General features: G+C 39.3%; 1 protein-coding gene across 3 annotated transcripts in view; it reads left to right on the top strand.

Moving 5' to 3' along the window:
* The window catches only part of HACL1 (2-hydroxyacyl-CoA lyase 1), a 45,380-nt gene extending 28,065 nt beyond the window's left edge, over window positions 1-17,315 (top strand). Inside the window, exons 13-19 of one of the 3 annotated variants that reach the window (XR_009519339.1) lie at window positions 1,793-1,947; window positions 2,364-2,522; window positions 3,348-3,455; window positions 4,376-4,562; window positions 12,995-13,064; window positions 15,266-15,302; window positions 17,201-17,261. Coding sequence is in view for 2 of the 3 variants with exons in the window: in XM_060011500.1 (XP_059867483.1) it covers window positions 1,793-1,947; window positions 2,364-2,522; window positions 3,348-3,455; window positions 4,376-4,562; window positions 12,995-13,027 (642 nt within the window). In the remaining variant the exon portion in view is untranslated. Of the gene's footprint in view, window positions 1-1,792; window positions 1,948-2,363; window positions 2,523-3,347; window positions 3,456-4,375; window positions 4,563-12,994; window positions 15,243-15,265 lie in introns of those variants that run through there. The other 2 variants (XM_060011500.1, XM_060011499.1) reach the window with 2 other exon arrangements.
* The last annotated feature ends 5,019 nt before the right edge of the window (window positions 17,316-22,334 follow it).

Here is a 22,334-nt window from a genome sequence, read left to right as displayed (position 1 = left end):
TTCTTGGTGGTGGCAGCGGCAGCCTTAGTGTCTCATGCCCAGCTCTGGGGTCCGCGCTTTTAGCCGCGGCTCGCGCCCGTCTCTGGCGCTCTTAATTTAATTTAATTTAAGCAGCACTCTTAATCCCCTCTCCTTACGCACCAGGAAACAAAGAGGCAAGAAGAAGTCTCTTGCCTCTTTGGCAGCTCCAGACATTTTCCTGGACTCCCTCCCAGCTAGCTGTGGCGCACTAGCCCCCTTCAGGCTGTGTTCATGCAGCCAACCCCAGTCCTCTCCCTGTGATCCGACCGAAGCCCAAGCTTCAGCTCCCAGGCCCGCCCATGCCAGCGGGTGAGCAGACAAGCCTCTCGGGCTGGTGAGTGCTGGTCGGCACCGATCCTCTGTGTGGGAATTGCCCTCCGCACCCCTGTTGCTGTGCTTTCCTCCGTGGCTCCGAAGCTTCCCCCTCTGCCACTCGCAGTCTCCGCCCGCGAAGGGACTTCCTAGTATGTGGAAACCTTTCCTCCTTCACAGCTCCCTCCCCAAGGTTCAGGTTCCATCCCCATTCTTTTGTCTGTTTTTTCTTTTTTCTTTTGTCCTGCCCAGGTATGTGGGGAGTTTCTTGCCTTTTGGGAGGTCTGAGGTCTTCTGCCAGCGTTCAGTAGGTGTTGTGTAGGGGTTGATCCACATGTAGATGTATTTCTGATGTATTTGTGGGGAGGAAGGTGATCTCCACGTCTTACTCTTCTGCCATCTTGAAGTTCCTCTCCAGCTGTTCTGATTTTTTTTTTTTTTTTTGGCTGTTTTGTGTATTCCTCTGCATCTTGGTTCAGCTGGGTGTAGTTTTCTCTGTTCATGTAGTGTTTCTAACTGATGGAATCATGCATAAGCAAATACAAAATTCCAGCTATATTCATATTGTTCCCTAATATATCAGTCGTCTTGGAATAAATTTGCATTTTCCAAACAAGTAGAGTTGTCTCTATATGATTCTTTCTTTTTTGGAAGTTTAATCAATGACTTTCTCCTATCAGGAGCCAGTCTCAGTTTTCTTTGCTGAATGGTATAGTGATTAATTCCTTCTTTTCCATAGGAATCACCTTAGTTTAAGATGGAAGGATCTTGCCTCTCTTCTCTGGTGCATGAGTATAGGAGGGTCCCTCATCCATCTTGGGTATAATCTCTAGCAGACCAAAGTAGTACAGGTGAAGAGGCAGTGGGGCTTTGCTGCTGAAGCTCTAAAAGGCATTTGGCTAGACAAGGACAATAACCTTTCTGTTTCCCCTCCATTTAGAGACCCTCCAGAGTAGTGGGTAAAGCATATCCCCTTTCCAGTACATGTGGGGAAAGATTAGATTTTCTAAAACCCCAACTTCACTTTTAATTTTAAATATAGAGTCATATTTTAGATGAAAATATTCTAGAATAAAATTTTCACTTTTTCTAAGGCAGTGTTTCCCTGAAAGTGCTCAAATAAGACTGTTTAGTTTTGCTTAACCCAGTGTCTTCAGCTATCTTTACTATAGGACGTCTTAGTCTTTAATATGCTAGTGTGTGTCGTGGATCTCCAGGAAGAGGGATATTTCCTGCCTTATTTGATTGTGTCCCAAATTGGGACTGGGACCCGTTTTTCTTAGCCTGTCCCCTAGGACGGTTGACAGATCAATTAGCTTCTCCGAGTCGTCATCTAGTGGCCATTTGGGAATTTCATAGCCTTTGGCTATTGCAAGTAAGTTTGAAAGTAGCTTATTGATGCTGTTTATTTTCACTGTATATTAATTTAATTTGATTCTATTTCCCTCTGATACTTTAGGAATTAGCTTTCAAAAAATCCCTGCCTATGAATTATTACACAGTATTCTACCACATTCAAGAACAACTGCCCAGAGACTGTTTTGTGGTGAGCGAAGGAGCAAATACTATGGATATTGGGCGCACTGTGCTTCAAAACTACCTTCCTCGTCACAGGTAAAGGCAATTATAATGAATTGGAATGTGTTAAATTAGAAACTACAAAAAGCAGATTGAGAAAACATTTGAAAATTATACGCAGCCAGTGTAAGGACATACTTCATAAAAGTATTCGTAGGTGACGTTTTGTAGTGTTTCTATGCTTGGTATGTCCTGAGATCATGTGGTAATTTGTATACTCAGTGTTCGGAGGATATATTCACAGTCTTCCAAGAAATCATGAGTGATTTCTCCCGTTCATTTGCTTATCCTTAACAAATTAGTTCCTCACAGTCTAAAAACTTAATATTAAGGAGAATGTTTTATTGTTCTTTATTTTTCCATGAGCCATGTAAAAATGACTAGATTTTTTGCCAACTCCACCATCTGTGATATGCCCCAGAGGGTTTCATTTTAGCTCTGTTCCCCAACAGGCTTGATGCTGGTACTTTTGGAACAATGGGAGTCGGATTGGGTTTTGCCATTGCATCTGCTCTAGTGGCTAAAGATAGAAACCCAGGGCAGCAGGTCATCTGTGTGGAAGGAGACAGTGCATTTGGATTTTCTGGCATGGAAGTGGAAACCATCTGCAGGTAAGACAGCATCTTGAGTCAGCATTTCTTTCTCCAAAATATGAAAAATTATACCCAAGACCCACTTGCCTAACAAATAGTTACCAAGCGTTCACCATGTGCCAGGTGCCCCATGCATGGCACTGTGCTGTGTCCTGAGAATACTAGTATAAATACCCTGGGGTCTGTCTCATCCAGGACAGCATGTTCATGATCTCTCTACCATATGCCCAAAACCTGCAAAACTGGGGAGTAGTTTTTAGGTCACTGAAAAAAAAGTTCTGGTCTGATAAAAGCTTGTTTTCTGCAGGGAGATAGCAGAGCTTGGTGGTTAAAAGAACGGCCTCTGGGTCAGTTGGCCTGGATTTAAATACTGGCTTGACCACATCAGACCCAGGTGACTAGGGTTAAGTCTCTTAACCAAACTTAAGTCTCCTCTAAGGTAGGAATAGGAGTCGTACTAATTCCTACCTTATAGGACAGTTGTGAGGAACAAGTGCTTCAGAGGGAATTAAGTATGGAAGGTGTCATTCTTATTGACTCCCAGATCTGTGAAAACCAAGGGTCAGAAAAGCTCAGTCATTTGCCTGAGGTCCGTAGCTGCATAGTGGTGGGACCAGGTCTGCCAACCACTAACCTTGCATTCTTTCTACTGCTCCATGATGTTTCTGTTAATAATTTGATAGTGTTTATTAGGATAGCAAATGCTTAATTTTTGGTCTTACCGTAATATTACAAAAAAGCTTATAGAAAACTATCCATTTTCAAGTTAAAATTTCAATCCAATGAAAAGAAATTGCTTCAGAATGAAAAATGATTTCCTTTATATTTTGCTCTCACTTTTAGGTACAACTTGCCAATCATACTTTTGGTGGTGAATAATAATGGAATTTACCAAGGTTTTGATACAGATACTTGGAAGGAAATGTTAAAATTTGGAGATGCTACTACAGTGTAAGTAACCCAGAACAGTGTATATTTATGTTTTCTCAACTATTTTAATCTCTCTTTAAAAAGTCTGCTATACCGGAAACCTGCTTCTGTGGTGTCAGTATTGCTTGTTTTCATGGTCAGCTGCTCTAAAGGACAGGAACCCTGTCTGCATGGTTCCTTTTTGCACAACCATCCTTGACTGGCACTTCAATGAATAGTTTATGATCAGGGAGCCACTGAAGGCTCAGGTGAATGAGTTTCATGTCTAAGCCTTGTTAATGAAAAGGCTTATTGCAAATGCTACCAGTCCTACTATTCCTACTACACCATGTAGGAATATAGATGCTTACATATTGTTTATGATATAGAGGTCTTCCTTCCTTTTACCACTTAGCTAAATCTTGGTCATTTGATGACAGAGCCAAACTGAGACAGTATTGTGGCTGGCTGTGGGATGAGGAGGTTGTGAATCTGTTAGTCAGCCCCAGGGGAGCAGGCTGTGGGTATGTTTGCTATGCCTCGCTGACTGTTGTTTTGTTGTTATTTGCTGTTTTGTAGTAACCATTCCTTTTCTCCTCTTTTTTTTGGAGGGGGGATTCATAATAGTTGATGGTGTAGCCTTCACTGCCCAGTATAGTAGCCACTAGCCACATGTGGCTGTTTAAGTTAAAAATTCACTTCCTCTTTTTAACTAGTCACATTTCAACTGCTCACTGCAACAGGTCACTCGTAACTACTATACTGGGCAGCACAGATATAAAAATTTCCATCATCACAGAAAGTTCTGTTGCACATTGCTATACATACAATAAAAAATGTATGGAAAGTTTAATATACTGGCATCTCAGTTTACGTAAAAGCATGCCTTTCATTTTAGATGAAATTTTTCCACAAATTATTTTAGAGAATTTTTTCTATTGACTTGTGACCTTCTTTTTCAGGGCCCCTCCAATGTGTCTTCTGCCACACTCACATTACGAGCATGTCATGATTGCATTTGGAGGCAAAGGGTATTTTGTACAAACACCAGAAGAACTCCAGAAATCCCTGAGGCAGAGCCTGGCAGACACAACTAAACCCTCTCTTATCAACATCATGATTGAGCCGCAAGCCATGCGGAAAGCCCAGGTAAAGATGATTGCTAAGCAGAAAGCAGAAATGCATCTCCCCTCCCACCCCCAAAAGTATCTACCAAATAGAACACCCTGTCATTTACTGAGTTCTGTCTAAACTGTTTCTGAGCTTGTCACTTTCATTTGTTTGTTCAATGAATATTTGTTGAGGTATGTGTTAGTTGTGCTGTGTCAGGTGCTAAGAATAGCATAGGGAGCAAACCAGGCTCAGACCTCACTTCATGGAGTTTACTGTCCAGTAGGAGAGTGCAGTCCAGTTACCTCTCAACTGAATGTATCACAATAGAGTGAGGCAATTCCTCTGAAGAAAAGAAACCCAGTTCTGAATGAACATAAAACAAAGGAACCCAAGAGGTGTGTGGAGAAAGGGAACCCTCCTACACTGTTGATGGGAAAGTAAATTTCCGTACTGTGGAAAACAGTATGGAGGTTCCTCAAAAAACTAAAGACAGATTTGCCACATGATCTAGCAGTCCTGCTGCTGGGCATATATCTGGAGAAAACCATAATTTGAAAAGATACACACACCTCAGTGTTCACTGCAGCACTATTTACAGCAGCCAAGACATGGAATCAACCTAAATGTCCAATGACAGATGAAGATGTAGTGTGTGTGTGTGTATATATATACATATATATATATATATATATATGTATATATATACACACACACATACATACATACATACAATGGAATACTACTCAGCCATAAAAAAGGATGAAATAATGCCATTTGCAGCAACATGGATGGACCTAGATGGTATACTAAGTGAAGTAAGAAAGTAAAAGACAAATACCATATGATATCACTTGTATGTGGAATCTAAAATATGACAAATGAACTTATCTATGAACCAGAAACAGACATATAGAGAACAGACTTATGGTTGCCAAGGTGGAGAGGGAGTTGGGAAGGGATGGATTGGAAGTTTAAGATTAGCAGGTGCAAACTATTATATATAAAATGGGTAAACAACAAGGTCCTACTGTATAACACAGGAAACTATATTCAAAATTCTATTATAAACCATAATGGAAAAGAATATGAAAAAGAATGTGTTTGCGTATACACACACACACACATATATAATTGAATCACTTTGCTGTATAGCAGAAATTAACACAACATTGTAAATCAACTATACTTCAATAAAATAAATTTAAACAAACAAACGAAAAACCCCACAAAGGAATTCAATTTATATTGGAGTCACAAGGAAGACTTCTCAGAAGTGATGCTTAAACCGAGAGCTGAAGGATAAGTAGGGACAAATTCAGCAAAGAAGTGAGGGAAAAGATGTGCAAAGGCTCTTTGGCAGGAGGGAGCATGGCAAGTCCAAGGAATTGAAAGAAAGCCAAAGTGGCTGGAAGACAGAGAGTGGAGGAGGAAGCACAATGGGATATGAGACTATAATAGGGTAACTTATGCAATTATATTCAGAGTTAGTTACTTTGGCCTCTAAAGCAAAACTACAGTGTAGACTATGGCAGTAAAATAAATGACAAAGTGTGTAGTATGTTCCTCTCCCATCCCAGATTAAGTTGCTTTTCATACTTTGTACTCTGATTCTGATCCAGCTACTTTTGCTTTCTCTTATATACCTGGCCTCCATGCCTGCACCTTACATATCAGCTGTTGTTTTCAGTGTTTTACTTTTTTTCAAGTATTTTCTGTCCTGGTTCTTTATACATGTATCTGCTGTTAGATTTTTTTTTTCTTTTTTGAACAAGGCAGTGGACAAATGGGCAGAACAGATACCTGGACAATCAATGAAATATAAATTAATTTGGAAACTATGAAATATATAGAATTCTACTGAAATTCTGTTTCTATAAGACAGATATCAAGGACGTTGGTGAAAGGGTAACTACAGAACAGCCAGAAAACAGCAAAATGGCAATAAGTACATACCTATCAATAATAACGTTAAGTATTAATGGATTAGATTCTTGAATCAAAATAAATAGAGTGGCTGAATGCATAAAAATAAGGCATATCTATATACTGCCTATAAGAGACTCACTTCAGATATAAGGACACAAAGAGACTGAAAGTGAAGAGATGGAAAAAGATAATTCATACAAATAGAAACCAAAAGAAAGCTGGGGTAGCTATACTTATATCAGATAAAATAGACTTTAAAACAAAGACTGTAATAAGGGACAAAGAAGGGCATTGCACAATGATAAAGGGGTCAGTCCAACAATAGGACATAACATTTGTAAATATTTATGCACACAACATAGGAGTGCATATATATGCAAATATTAACAGATCTAAAAGGAGAAATAGACAGCAATACAATAATAGTAGGAGACTTTAATACCCACTTACATCAATGGATAGCTCATCCAGACAGAAAATCAGTTAGGAAACATTTGCCTTAAATGACACATTAGAACAGATGGCCTTAACAGATATACTCAGAACATTCCATCCCAAAGCAGCAGAATACACATTCTTCAAGTGCACATGGAATGTTCTGCAAGATAGATCATATGTTAGGCCACAAAACAAATCTTTATATATTTAAGAAGATTAAAAGCATCTTTTCCAACCACAGTGGTGTGAAACTAGAAATGTGTTACAAGAAGAAAACTAGAAAATTCACAAATATGTGGAGATAAAACAGCATGCCACTGAACAACTGAGGGGTCGAAGAAGAAATCAAAAGAAAAAATTTTAAATGTCTTTGAGACAAATGAAAATGGAAATACAACATATCAAAATTTATGGGACACAGCAGAAGCAATTCTAAGAAGGAGGTTCATAGCAGTAAAAGCCTACCTCAAAAAACAACAACAAAAATCAAACAACCTAACTTTACACCTGAGGGAACTAGGGAAAAAACAAAGCCCAAAGTTAGTAGAAGGAAGGAAATAACAAAGATCAGAGCACAAATAAATGACATAGAGCCTAAAAAGACAATAGAAAACACCACTGGACCTAAGAGCTGATTCTTTAAAAAGATAAAATTGACAAAGCTTTAGCTAGACTCACCAAGAAAAAAAGAGAGAGGACTCAAATAAATAAAATCAGAAATGAAAGATGAGCTATTACAACTGATACCATGGAAATACAAAATTTCATACAGACTACTATGAATAATTATATACCAATAAATTTGACAGCCTAGAATAAATGGATAAATTCCCGGAAACATATAACCTACCAAGACTGAGTCATGAAGAAATAGAAAATATGAACAGACCGATTACAAGTTAGGAGATTGAATCAGTAATCAGAACCTCTCAAACAAAAGTTCAGGACCAGATGGCTTCATTGGTGAATTCTACCAAACATTAAAAGCAGAATTAATATCAATTCCTCTCAAATTCTTCCAAAAATTAAAGGAGGAAGGGACACTTCCAAACTCATTTTTACAAGGCCAGCCTTACCCTGATAACCAAGACCAGACAAAGATACCACAAGAAAAGAAAATTACAGGCCAGTATCCCTGATGAATGTAGATGTAAAAATCCTTAATAAAACATTAGCGAACCAAATTCAACAATACATTAAAAGGATTATATACTGTGATCAAGTGAGATTTATTCCAGGTATGCAAAGATGGTTCGATAACTACAAATCAATCAAAGTGGTACACTTCGTTAACAAAATGAAGGATAAAAATCATATGATCATCTCAACAGATACAGGAAAAAGCATTTGACAAAATTCAACATTTGTGATAAAAAAATCTCAACAAAGTGGTTATAGAGGGAACATACCTCAACATAATCAAGGTCATGTGTCACAAGCCCACAGCTAAGATCATATTTAACAGTGAAAAGCTAGAGCTTCCTCTAAGATCAGGACCAAGACAAGGATGCTCAGTCTTACCACTTTTATTCAACATGGTATTGGAGGTCCTATCCAGAGCAATTAGGCAAGAAAAGATATGAAAGGCATCCAAATTGGAAGCAAAGAAGTAGAAGTGTTACTATTTGCAGATGGTGTGACATTATATATAGAAAACCCTAAAAACTCCACTGAAAAACTATTATAATAAATTCAGTAAAGTTGTAGGATACAAAATTAACACACAGAGTTCTGTTGTGTTTCTATACAGTAACAACAAACTATCAGAGAAATTAAGAAAACGACTTCATTTACAACTGCATCACAAAGAATAGAGCTTCCCTGGTGGCACAGTGGTTGAGAGTCCCCTGCCGATGCAGGGGACACGGATTCGTGCCCCAGTCCGGGAAGATCCCACATGCCGCGGAGCAGCTGGGCCCGTGAGTGATGGCCGCTGAGCCTGTGCGTCCGGAGCCTGTGCTCCGCAACGGGAGAGGCCACAACAGTGAGAGGCCCACGTACCGCAAAAAAAAAAAAAAGAATAAAATACCTAGGAATAAATTTAACCAAGGAGATGAAAGATCTGTACACTGAAAACTATAAGACATTAATGAAAAAAACTGAAGAAGGCACAAAGAAATGGAAACTATTCCATGCTCTCGGATTGGAAGAATTCATATTGTTAAGCTGTCCATACTACCCAAAACAATATGCAGATTCAGTGCAATCTCTTATCAGAATTTTAATGGCATTTTTCACAGAAATGGAACAAACAATCCTAAAATTTGTGTGGAACCACAAAAGACCTCAAATAGAGCAATCTTAGAAAGAACAAAGCTGGAGGCATTAAATTACTTGATTTCAAAATATATAATACAAAATTTTATTAATCAAAACAATATGGTATTGGCATTAAAACAGATATATAGATCAATAGAACAGAATAGAGACCCCAAAAATAAAGCCATGCATATATGATCAGTTAATTTATGACAAAGGAGAAAAGAATATACAGTGGGGTAAGGACAATCTCTTCATTAAATGGTGTTGAGAAAACTAGGTAGCCACATGCAAAAGAATGAAACTGGACCACGATCTTACACTATACACAATAATTAACTTAAAATGGATGAAAGATTTGAATATAAGACCTGAAACAATAAAATTCCTAGAGGAAAACTGACAGTAAGCTCCTTGACGCTGATCTTGGAGATAATTTTTTGAATTTGACATAAAAGCTAAGGCAACAAAAGCAAAAATAAAGCGGGACTACCTCAAACTAAAAAGCTTCTGCATAGTAAAGGGAATCATCAACAAAACAAAAGGCAACCTATTGAATGGGAGAAAATATTTGAAATCATATTGTCTGATAAGGGGTTAATATCCAAAAAATATAAAGAACTCATTTAGCTCAATAGCAAAGAACAATCCAATTAAAAACTGGGCAGAAAATATGAATTGACATTTTTCCAAAGAAGACATACAGATAGTCAACAGGTACATGAAAAGATGCTCAGCATCACTAATCATCAGGGAAATGCAAATCAAAACTACAATGAGGTATCACCTCATACATGTTAGAATGGCTGTTATCAAAAGACAAGAAATAAGTGTTGGCAAGGATGTAGAGAAAAAGGGAATCCTTGTGCCCTCTTGGTGGCAATATAAATACATGCAGCCACTATGGAAAGCAATATGGAGTTTCCTCAAAAAATTAAATGCAAAACTACCATGTTATCCAGCAATTCCACTTCTGTGTATTTATGGGAAGAAAATTAAAACACTAACTCTAAAAGATACATGCACTTCCTTGTTTATTGCAGCATTATTTACAGTAGCCAAGATATGAAACAGTCTACAGTGGATGACTGGATAAAGAAAATGTGGTGTATATATACGCAATGGATTATTATTTAGCCATAAAAAATAATGAAATCTTAGCATTACAACAACGTGGATGGGCCTTGAGGGCGTTATGCTGTATGACTTAAGTCAGACAGAGAAAGACAAGTATCATATAATCTCTCTTATGGAACCCAGAACAAACAAAAAAACCAAGCTCATAGATACAGAAAACAGATTGGTGGTTGCCAGAGTTGGGGGGTGGGGAGTGGGCAAAATGGGTGATGGGGGTCAAAATGTATAAGCTTCCAGTTATAAAGTCATTGGAGATGTAATGCACAGCATAGTGACTTTAGTTAATAATACTGTGTTGCATATTTGAAAGTTACTAAGACAATAGATATTAAAAGTTCTCATTACAAGAAAAATTTCTGTGACTATATATGGTGATGGATGTTAACTAGGTTTATTGTAATGATCATTTCTCGATGTGTACAAATATCAAATCATTATGTTGTATACCTGAAATTAATATAAGGTTGTATGTCTATTATACTTCAATTAAAATTTAGAAAGAGAGAAAGAGAGAGGCTCTGGCATAGCCTCTCAGGCTCTTTTCATAGCAGAGAGAAGAGCTACTTAAGAAGAAGCATGGTGATGGGGATGGTGAGCACAGAAAGGCTAGGCCAGAAAGGTGATGGCGTAGGTGGCATTAGCAGGGATTTATGTGGAGCAAGCAGGCAGGCTGTTTTCAGGTAGGATTAACAACTTTCAGAACCTACTCAGTACCTTTGTGGGTTTACTGATTGCCTTGAAAAAAAAAAAAAACTATTTGTTGAAATGATTTCTGCAAGCTAGACACCCAATAGGTAGGTTTTAAAATCGCATGTCATTTTATCTGTAGCTGAGTATATGCTTTTCAATAGCTGGGATGTCAGTTTTGCAACCAGAATGCCCTCCTTCTGGCATCAGGGCATCAGAGCACTAAGGAAACTAAAGCCACAAGGGGCTTGGTAAGCACATTCAGAACACACAGACAAAATAGACTTGAGACCTGTGTTAGTCACGGAAGGGCCCTAATTGATTGTCCCTTCTCTGCTAATGCCTGTCTAAATGATCTGCTTCTAATGGTCTATTCTCTGAATTCTCTATGAATTTGGGGGCTATTGCTGGAGAATACAAGTTCTTATTTCCTCTTGTATAATTCCATGAGGATTATCCTTGTATTTTTTGCATCTACCACTTCAACATTATTTATCTTCATTCCAGTAGAATTCCCCATATATTATAGTTTCTAAACTGTTTATTTTTCATTGATTGATTGTGTGTCCATTACCATTTGTCATTTTTTTAAAAATGAAGTATAGTTGATTTTGCAATATCATGTTTTAGGTGTACAGCATAGTGATTCAATATTTTTATAGATTATACTTTTATAAAATTATTCATAAAGTTATTATAAAATATTGGCTATATGCTCTGTGCTGTGCGATATATCCTTGTAGCTTATTTATTTTATACATAGTAATTTGCGTCTCTTAATCTCATACCCGTATCTTGTCCCTCTCCCCACTGGTGACCACTAATTTGTTGTCTGTATCTGTGAGTCTGAAAAGATACATGCACCCTAGTGTTCATAGCAACGTTATTTATGATAGCCAAGATATGGAAGCAACGTAAGTGTCCATCGACAGAGGAATGGATAAAGAAGATGTGGTATAGATATACAATGGAATACTACTCAGTCATAAAAAGAAGGAAATTCCATGATCTGCAGCAACACGGATGGACCTAAAGGATATTAAGCTTTGTGAAATAAGTCAGACAGAGAAAGAAAAACACTGTATATTATCACTTATATGTGGAATCTAAAATAAAACAAATGAATATAACAGAAGAGAAACAGACTCACAGATATAGAGAACAAACTATAAATGGTTACCATTTGTCATCAATTCATGGTGTAGCTGGCTGCTTCCTGCTATAAATACAGGGAAGACCTAATCTCTGCAGTTGCCTGTGTCCAGGCCACGTGGGTAGGATGGTTTTAGTCCTGGGCAAGGCTTCCATGCACTGCTTTTTCTCCTCAAGCTCTTCTTAAGACATGGGAGCTCGTGGTCCTCTTTGGGCCTCCTTCATTCCCTCTCTCTCTTTTTTTTTTTTTTATTAATTTTTTTTGGAGTATAGTTGATTTACAATGTTGTGTTAGTTTCTACTGTACAGCAAAGTGAATCAGTTATACATTTACATATATCCACTCTTTTTTAAGATTCTATTCCCATATAGGACATTACAGAGTATTGAGTAGAGTTCCCTGTGCTATACAGTAGGTTCTTATTAGTTATCTATTTTATATATAATGGTGTGTGTATATGTCAATTCCAGTCTCCCAGTTTATCCCTCTCCCCCTTTTCCCCTTTGGTAACCATAAGTTTTTTTTCTACATCTGTGACTCTAATTTCTGTTTTGTAAATTCCTCTCTTCTTTTGCATGTACTTCTGGTTCTTTCAGACTCTAGTTTTTTTGTGCCCTGATTATTGTTAATGGGGGAAGATCCAGAAAGTGATGTTAGGTTGTTTTGTAGGACAAGACAGCAAGATTCATTAATGGATTTTTAGCTCCTTTTTGGGAAAAGCTCTAGACCAAAGACAAACTTCACTTTACCACCACTGTGGCTAGTGTGGTTATAATGGGACTTTTAGATTTTAGAGCAAGCAAAACAGGATATAGTTTGACACAGTTATTTCTTTTGACTGAATGTTTGTTGTCTTTTCTTTTTCTAGGATTTTCACTGGCTGACCCGCTCTAATATGTAAATAAAGATGCCAGTGAGTGACTTGGCATCTCTTTCCTGTAAGATGGAATTTTATTTTCCACAGCAAAATTACTATAATGTTAAAATTGTTCTGCAAAGAAAAATAAAAAACATTTCTAAATGACATTTTATAGTGCAGGAATTGATTAAAACCATAAAAAGATACCAGTACAGTACGACAGAAATAACCATTTACAGTTGAAAGAGGGGTTTATTAAATAGCACCATAACTGGTTTATTGAATGACACATCAGTATTCTTTTAAGGAAATCCATTCTTAAAGTCACATATCTTTTAATAACATCTTCGAAGAAAAAAGCTTCAGAACTATGCAATGTAGAGGCATGTTCAGTAAGTTGGAGTACCTAGACTATCTCTCCTTCATAGTTTATCCATTGACCACTTCATACCTTAGTCTACCCAACCTTAGTCTACCCAGTATTTAATGGGGCTTGTTCTACATCTTATGAGTTGGGTTTTTGTTCTGTTTAGTTTTTCAGGAAAGAACTTACTAAGCCAAAGGAGAAGTCACACCACACCCAAACTAATAATTTCAGGGTATATTTGGATTATCAACCTTAGTTTATGTGTACCACATTGAGACCAACAGAATCAACAGCCTTAATATGTAAAGAACTCTTATAAATAAGAAAAATATTAATGCACTAGCAGAAAAATGGGGAAAGGGCATGAATGCGTAATTAACAGAAAAACACAAATGATCAATAAAAGTATGAGTATGAATACAAATGAGTAGGTAAGTTAAATAGAAAAACCTTTTTTTTTACCCCAGCCACTTAGCAAAGCACTTTTTAAATTATAATTTTCAGTGTTTGGTGAGGGTGAAGTGAGGAGAGGAGTGCTGTGCTGGGGCGGAAGATGAAATTGGTACAAATTCCATAGAGGAATTCTAGCGTTGCTTGTATTTGCAATCATAAAATGTTCATACCCCATAACTTTTGACCCAGTGGGCCTATTTCAAGAATGTATTTTAAAGAAATAATAAAACATTTGGTCAAATATTTATATATAAGGACATTCAGCATAGTTTTATTTAGGAACAACTACAATGTTTAATAATAAGACATTGGTTATGTAAATTATGATCTGTCAACATCATAAAATAAAAATTGTGTTAAAGAATGAATATTTATTAATGGAAAAATAATCACAGCTACAAAAATGGATGGGTCCAGGTCAGGATATACATCTTTACTCATACACACATACATAGAGAAAAAAGGTGGGCACAAAATAAACCAAAATTTTAATATAACTTGGTGATGGGATTTAAGTAATTTTTATTTCCCTCATGTTTTTCCTACTTTTATAAGATTTTAAAGTAAAAATAATTATGTAATTGTATTACCAGAAACAGACATTGTTTTAAGAAAATACTAGAAATGGAAAAGTATCACCTATTTTCAGGGTCATTCTTGTTTATTATCTGCAGTTTTATAGATGAGTTGGAGTATAGGACTTTATATCCAAGTTCAGCTAGTTTGACTGTACCGTACATATCAGACTTATATCCGTTGGCTAGTTAGGGGCCTGAGTGACCTCCACAATGTTGTGGACTCCAGCTTCGAGGTGGGAACCCAGGAGATACTTGCAGGGAGCTGTGGCTTTGCCTGACAGGCCCTTGAGATCAGGCCTCCTGGCAGGTCCTCTTATGTATTCTGAGATACAGACTAGAGAGCCTGGGCTGCGGAAGAGCATAGGGAATATCCAAGGAGGGCAGAGAGTGGGCGGCTTATGTAATCTCATCAGTGTCCTACTCTGCCCGTGGACACTGGCCTCTGGCAGCCAAGTGCTACATAAGATTTTGCTGAAAGGTTGAGGGCTTGGTGAACATTTGTGAGTTGAACTATATAAATCTGGATACTAGATGTAATTTGGGGAAAAGGCTCCTTCTCTAGTCATATTATCTCAAGAGAGAAAAAAAGTTGGCAGGTTAATAGACTGACCAGCAGAGGTCAGTCTGAACAAAGATCAGATTAGTCCAGGACCACTGCCCACTGACTGCCTGCTTTATAAATGGGATCTTTCCTTAGAAGGATAAGATATTGAATAAGCCCCTCTAAAATGAATCTGTTGGTTGATAGTCAAAGTTTACTGGTAAATGTTTTGTATCCCCTAGTTTAATAAGGAACATTCTTACGGGATCCTAGTATGTTGAATACTCAAGTGCCTCATAAAAACTGAACTTTGAAAGATTATGGTTGTTTTCTTAATTTAGGAACGCTGAGAATTCAGGCTTGGAAATGACTTATCAGGTTAGTTCCTCTACTGATATTCTTTCCCAAACCTTTCATACTTCATGGGGTTGTCTAGGGGTTCAAAAAGTTATCCAGAAGCCCAGTGCCTGGTATATAGAAGGCACTCCATAAATGCCATTGTGTTTTAGGAAGATGCAACTTCAGAGAAGAGGAGAATGTTGGCTGGAATTGTGTCCTGTTTAGCAGTGTGGTTTCACTTTGCAAGTAAATGGGTCTTATTTCCCAAATAGAATGAGTCATTTCCTGGAAGACAGGGGCTGTGTGTTTTTATTTCCTTAAACAGCCACCTGCTCACTGGATAATAGCTGAATGAGAATTCATGATGTTTGGAAATAGCTCAGTGGATATTTTCTATGGTTATTTCACATATGCACTTCTGAAGTAGCTCAGCTTATTATGTCACTTGAGTATGTTTTCCTTAGGGAAAAGTTCTCAGATCTGTTACAAAGAAATAATAGGATTTCGAACACCAAAGGAAAATGAAAATAATATTGCTTCCAAAAATGTATTTATTCTTTTACTACTTTTAACTGAATTATAAGAAACATACAATATTGTGTTAGTTTCAGGTGTACAACATGGTGATTTGCTATTTTTATACATTATGAAATGGTCACCACAATAAGACCGGTTACCATCTGTCACCATACAAAGTTGTTACAATATTAGTGATTATGTTCCCTATGTGTACATTACATCCTCATGACTTATTTATTTTATAGCTGGAAGTTTTTACCTCTTAAACCTTGTCCCCTATTTCATCTATCCTTCCACCCTCCTTCCTTCTGGCAACCACCAGTTTATTCTCTGTATCTATGAGTCTGTTTTATTTTGTTTGTTCATTTGTTTTGTTTTTTAGATTCCACATGTAAGCGAAATCATACAGTATTTGTTTTTCTCTGTTTGACTTACTTAGCATACCACCCTCCAGATCTATCCATGTTGCTGCAAATGGCAAAATTTTGTTCTTTGTATGGCTGAGTAGTAGTATATTGTATATATTAACACCATATCTTCTTTATCTAGTCATCTATGAATGGACATTGAGGTTGTTTCCATACCTTGGCTATTGTAAATAATTCTGCAATGAACATAGGGGTGCATATATCTTTTTGAATTAATGTTTTTATTTTCTTTGGATAAATACCCAGAAGTGGAATTGCTGGATTGTATGGTAGTTCTATTTTTAGTTTTTTGAGGAACCGCCATACTGTTTCCCATAGTGGCTGCACCAACTTCCTTTACTGTTTTTAAGACACTTCTCTAGGCAGTGGGGAAGCAATGCACTGCCATGAAGAAGTGGCACATGATTATTAAAGTATTGATACATGCAAACTTAGAGTGACTAGGATGGAATTTCATATGAGTGTATTAAGAAAGTTGGAAACCAGTTAAATTCCAGATGGGAATTATGATTGAGAAACTCTGGTAAAACTGACTCTGCTGACTGCTGTGGAGAGTGAAATGTATACAGATGAAGTTTGAATCATCTGGTGTTTTCTGGTTGCATTTGCTGCTGCTCATCTGAATAATGGAGTAATGTGGATAAAGGAAATTGAAGATCCTGTGAAATCCTCCCAAAGATAAGGTGCAGATTAAAGTACACCTTGGGTTCAGATCTGACAGGCAAGGCTGCCTAAGCCTCTGGTTTTCACTGGATCATCTTGGATCGTCCCTCCCCTCCAAGGCCTTTTCTTCTAGGAGAGAGGCTAGCTGGTTAGTGAACCCATGGTGAATCCAGGTTGTGTGGTTAACCCTGCAGTTAGGGAGCAGAGAGAAAAGGCACAGCTAGAAACCCCTGGATCTCCAGTTTCAAAGTTTGAAGGGAACACTTTAAATTTTGACTCAGGCCTGGAAATATCCAGAGATGGCGTCACCCATGATTTTCTTCCCAGGGGTCACTGGAGCCAGCTCTGTGGAGTGCTTCATCTACGGCTACCTGGATCGTCCTGAGGCTCATTCCCTGGTCCCAGCGTGTTCCCAGGTACTGCCTCCTCACCCCAGTGATCAGGGAGGGCTCAGGAAATCAGACCTGCTTTCCCCCTAGCCTGAGCTCTGTGTGCTCCCCGCCGTTTGCCATGTGGTATCAGCCATGTTGTCACCTCTTCCGTGAAGCTGTCCTCTCTCCCAGCCCTCCTACAGCACCCTGCGTGTACCTTCGTCACTACGCACGATATTCATGATGCATCGAATTCCCATCTCCCTTCCCGCCTTGACCTAGTGCCTGTGTACCCAGATGTCACCCACCCCTCATCTTCCAGGGCCTGCATCCTCCTGCTGTTTGGCAAGCTCCTCTGTGGGCTCCCCCTTGAAGAATCGTGATATATACATCACGGACATTTTCTTGCAGGGGTGGCGGCCCCGGGGGGGTTATATCACAAAAGCCGCAGCAAACAATTCTGAGGGTGCAGCGTGGAGAGGTGAGCCACGGAGGATCAAAGCCCAGCCCTGGTGCCTGGGTTAGACAAGCCCCACCGTCCTTAGAGCCATGTAGGGGTGGGGTCTGGGCCTCGAGGCCCTGATGGAACTGGGCCAAGTCCCTCCTCCAAATGGAGGTCAAAAGTAAAGTTGAGTTACTGGAGATAAATACTTCTTTCACACTTCAGTGCTGTGCACTGATATTTACATCCACTATACTCCTAACTCCATTTCATAACTCACAGTGCCATTCTCGCCCCCTGCCCTTCGCCCACCATCCAGCTGTGCCCTCTCCCCACCACTCTGCCTACGTCATTCTTCTTCAGAGCTTTCATGCTTATCTTCATTTGATTATTTTTCTGTATTAACTCTAGTAGCACAAAAAATCTAGTATTTTCATTGGAGTACATTTTAAAATTTAGTGTATTAATAGAAGGACTTCACATTCAGTAAGGCCAACAGATCAGGAGACGATTGCCAAGAAAAGATAGTTTCTTACTCACAGTTCTGGAGAGGAGAGGGTCCCACACCGTGCAGGGCTGCATGGGGAAAGGGTGAGGGTGGTCTCCGGGCACAGAGAAAGAGGCAACTTACAGCTGAAGTCTTTACCGTGCTTTCCTTGGAAAGAAACAGGTGAGGCAGATTAAGCTGGTTTAGGATTGGCTAGTTTGAACAATATCCATGGACTCCAGGGTGCAGGGGCTGCCCCAGGCATCTGGTACCTGACCCTGTGGTGATTAGGGCAGGGAGATAAGAGGCCTGGAACGTGAGAGCCCAATACAGAGCACTATAAAGAGGGAGGTTGGGATCGTGGGCTCAGGGTTGATTTGCATATAAAAAGAGTTGTTTGCCAACAGGGGACTAGCTAACCTGGGAGGGGCAGTCCCCGGGGTCAGCAAGGCCCAGGTGTCAAAGCATCAGCATTACAGAAAATAAGATGTGGTTAATACAGAGTGACGTTAAATGGATATGTATTAAATATTGTATTAAATATGAATATTTGGATGATTGGATCTTAAACTTTTATTTCTATTCAAGAATAAGGTATCTTTGAATTTATTAAAGTATTTGTTCCTCCGTGGAGTTTTAAAATTCTCATCCTATTGGCACTACACAACTTTTGTTAAACTTGTTCGTAGACATTATTCTGTTTTGTCACTATTGTAAATAAGTTCTTATCTTCCACTATATTTATATTTGGCTATTGTTTGCATAGTTTGTATACTAATTCCGTACCTTAATGAATTCTCTCTAACCTCTTCTTCCTTTTTCTCATCTGGTGACATTGGCTCGTACTTCCAGAACAATGCTAAATGATACTGATGACCGTGGACCACTTCCTTCTAGGTGTTTTAGAATCAGGATATCGTTTACGTGCTCTCTTCCTTCACGGGGAGCAAAAGATGGCAAGAAAATCTCCCCACAAGGAGTTACTGAGGGTGCAGGGCTTGAATATCTTCCCCAAGGGACATAACAAGATGGGGAAAAAATCCAAACTGTTGTTTGTGCTTGTGGTCACCTGCAACAAAAAGTGACTTCTTGGCCGTTGAATTAGGTGCTAGTCAATTACTTGCCACTTCGACTTCCTTCCTTCATTGGCACTGAGACCAGTGACGAAGGCAAACATATTGCCTCTGTCATCTGCACCTTCAGAATCTCAGGCCAGGGTCCCCAGGTGAATCAGCAGAAGGTGACCTCCTTTGCTCCCTCTTCCACCCACGGTGATGTGTGCATGGCTGGGGCATCAGTGGGGAGAGGCATCACTTCAGTCCAGGTCCTTTGAGAAGCAGATGCAAAGATGGGATTAAACGTGAGAATTTTATTAAGGGAAACATCTGTGTGAGAGGAAATGGGAGGGGCTGGGAAGGCTGGGAGGGCCATCAGACGCGATGAAAACGGGACCCCAGGAAAGGAGGACGGGGGGAAGGTTGGGTGGGAGCACCCTGGTTGCCACGCAGTCCAAGGAAGCTTTGGCAAGGCTTCTATCCGAGATATCTCCCAGGAAAGGGCCCCCCCCGCCCCGTTCACATCCTTCTGGACGCAGACATGGGAGGGGAGCCACATGGTGCCTGGGTGATGCAGGTTCAGCACAGATGCCAGAGACAGGTTTCAGGGAGCCTCCACTGGGGCTCTCTGTCAGTTCTGCTGCCGCAGGGCACTTCTGGAGGTCTCTCTACTGCTGCCGTAAGACTGTTAGAGCTGAAAAATAAGGGGGCCAAAGTGTATTCACCAAGACTTAAAATCTAAGGATCTGACCCAGGTCCATCAACAGCTCATTTTTCAGCTTTGGGCCGGGACTCTTCAGCAGAGTCTGAATTTCCACCCTGCTCTGCTTTGGTGGTTATACCACTCCGAGCCTCAGTTTCCTCATCTCTGTAATGGGGGGAGGAAATAGAACACCTAACTCAGAGTTGCCTGGAGCATGTCTGTTTACAGAAATGCTTAGCAGGAAACCTTGTACAAAAGAGTGCTTTGATCACCATTAACCCCTCTCCCTTCACACCCTCTTCTGCCTCTGGCCCCCAACCCTCATGGAGTCACAGCTAGCTTTGTCCCACTGTGATAAGAGAAGTCCCCATGTCCCTGTAGTGACTGTGTACCTTTGACAGCTTGTCTGTTCCCATTGGGAAACTGGCCACAGCCAGCTTTTAATTTGGCCACCTTCCTTCCACAGCTCAGCACAGGCCTGGGCTGTCAGTGTAAAATCAGGAAAAGGCGCATTCATTTGAGCCAAACTGAATTAGCCAGGCCAGTCTGCGGCCGGGAAGTCACGTGCTGCTTTCCCAAACCAAACAAATTATTTTTAGATTATTCACTCTTTGGCATTATCCATGCCACAGCTCTCTCCTGTTAGGGCACATCAGAGAAAATTGGCTACGGCCAAATAATGCATATTTCACAGCCATTTGTCTGCACTGGACCTCCATGTGCAAAGTGAAAAGTGGTTGAAATTGTGAAAAGTGGTTGAAATTGACCCCTAAGTTCTCAACCCTAGTGGTGAGTGCACTGCCATCACCGGGGGAGCTTCTATTTTATTTTTTTTAAGTTTTTTTTAAATTGAAGTAATTACAATGTTGTGTTACTTTCTGGTGTATAGCAAAGTGATTCAGCTATGTACATATATATATTCTTTTTCATATTCTTTTCCATTATGGTTTATTACAGGATATTGAATATAGTTCCCTGTGCTATACAGTAGGACCTTGGTTCATCTACTTTATATATAGTAGTTTGTATCTGCTAATCCCAAACTCCTAATTTATTCCTCCCCCACCTTCCCTTTTGGTAACCACAAGTTTGTTTTCTATGTCTGTGAGTCTGTTTCTGTTTTGTAAATAAATTCATTTGTATATTTTAGATTCCACATATAAGTGATATCATCTGATATTTGTCTTTCTCTTTCTGACTTACTTCACTTAGTATGATAATCTCTAGGTCCATCCATGTTACTGTAGATGGCATTATTCATTCTTTTTTATAGCTGAATAGTATTCCATTGTGTATGTGTGTGTGTGTATACGTCTTCTTTATCTATTCATCTGTCGATGGACATTTAGGTTGCTTCCATGTCTTGGCTATTGTAAATAGTGCTGCTATGAACATAGGGGTGCATGTATCTTTTGGAATTAGAGTTTTCTCTAGATATATGCCCAGGAGTAGGATTGCTGGATCGCATGGCAACACTAGTTTTAGTTTTTTGGGGAACCTCCATACTGTTCTCCATAGTGGCTGCACCAATTTACAATTCCCACCAACAGTGTAGGAGGGTTCTCTTTTCTCCACACCCTCTCCAGCATGTATTATTTGTAGACTTTTTAATGATAGCCATTCCGACCAGTGTGAGGTGATATCTTGTTGTTTTGACTTGTATTTCTATAGTTATTAACGATGTTGAGCATCTTTTCATGTGCCTGTTGGCCATCTGACCCCCAACCCTCTGCCTCTGGCCCCCAACCCTCATGGAGTCACAGAGCTAGCTTTGTCCCACTGTGATAAGAGAAGTCCCCATGTCCCTATAGTGACTGTGTGCCTAAAAAGACATTGGAGAAATGTCTATTTAGGTCTTCTGCTTAATTTTTGATTGGGTTGTTTGGTTTTCTGATAATTAAGCTGTATGAGCTGTTTGTGTATTTTGGAAATTCAGCCCTTGTCAGTCACATCATTTGCAACTACTTTCTCCCAGTCCGTAGGTTGTCTTTTCATTTTGTTTATGGTTTCCTTTGCTGTGCGAAATCTTATTAAGTTTGATTAGGTTCCATTTGTTTATTTTTGCTTTTACTTCTATTGCCTTGGGAGACTGGCCTAAGAAAACATTTGTACAACTTCTGTCAGAGAACATTTTGCCTATGTTCTCTTCTAGGAGTTTTATGGTGTCATGTCTTATATTTAAGTCTTTAAGCCATTTTGAGTTTATTTTTTGTGTATGGTGTGAGGGTGTGTTCTAACTTCATTGATTTACATGAGGCTGTCCAGCTTTCTTAACACCACTTGCTGAAGAGACTGTCTTTTTTCCATTGTATATTCCTGCCTCCTTTGTCAAAGATTCATTGACTGTAGGTGTGTGGGTCTATTTCTGGGCTCTTGATTCTGTACCATTGATCTATGTTTTTG

Source organism: Delphinus delphis, chromosome 4 (genome assembly GCF_949987515.2).
Source record: "Delphinus delphis chromosome 4, mDelDel1.2, whole genome shotgun sequence".
Classification (NCBI taxonomy): Eukaryota; Metazoa; Chordata; class Mammalia; order Artiodactyla; family Delphinidae; genus Delphinus; species Delphinus delphis.
Note: the sequence above shows the minus strand (reverse complement) of the source record. Positions and strands in the feature narration are given on the sequence as shown.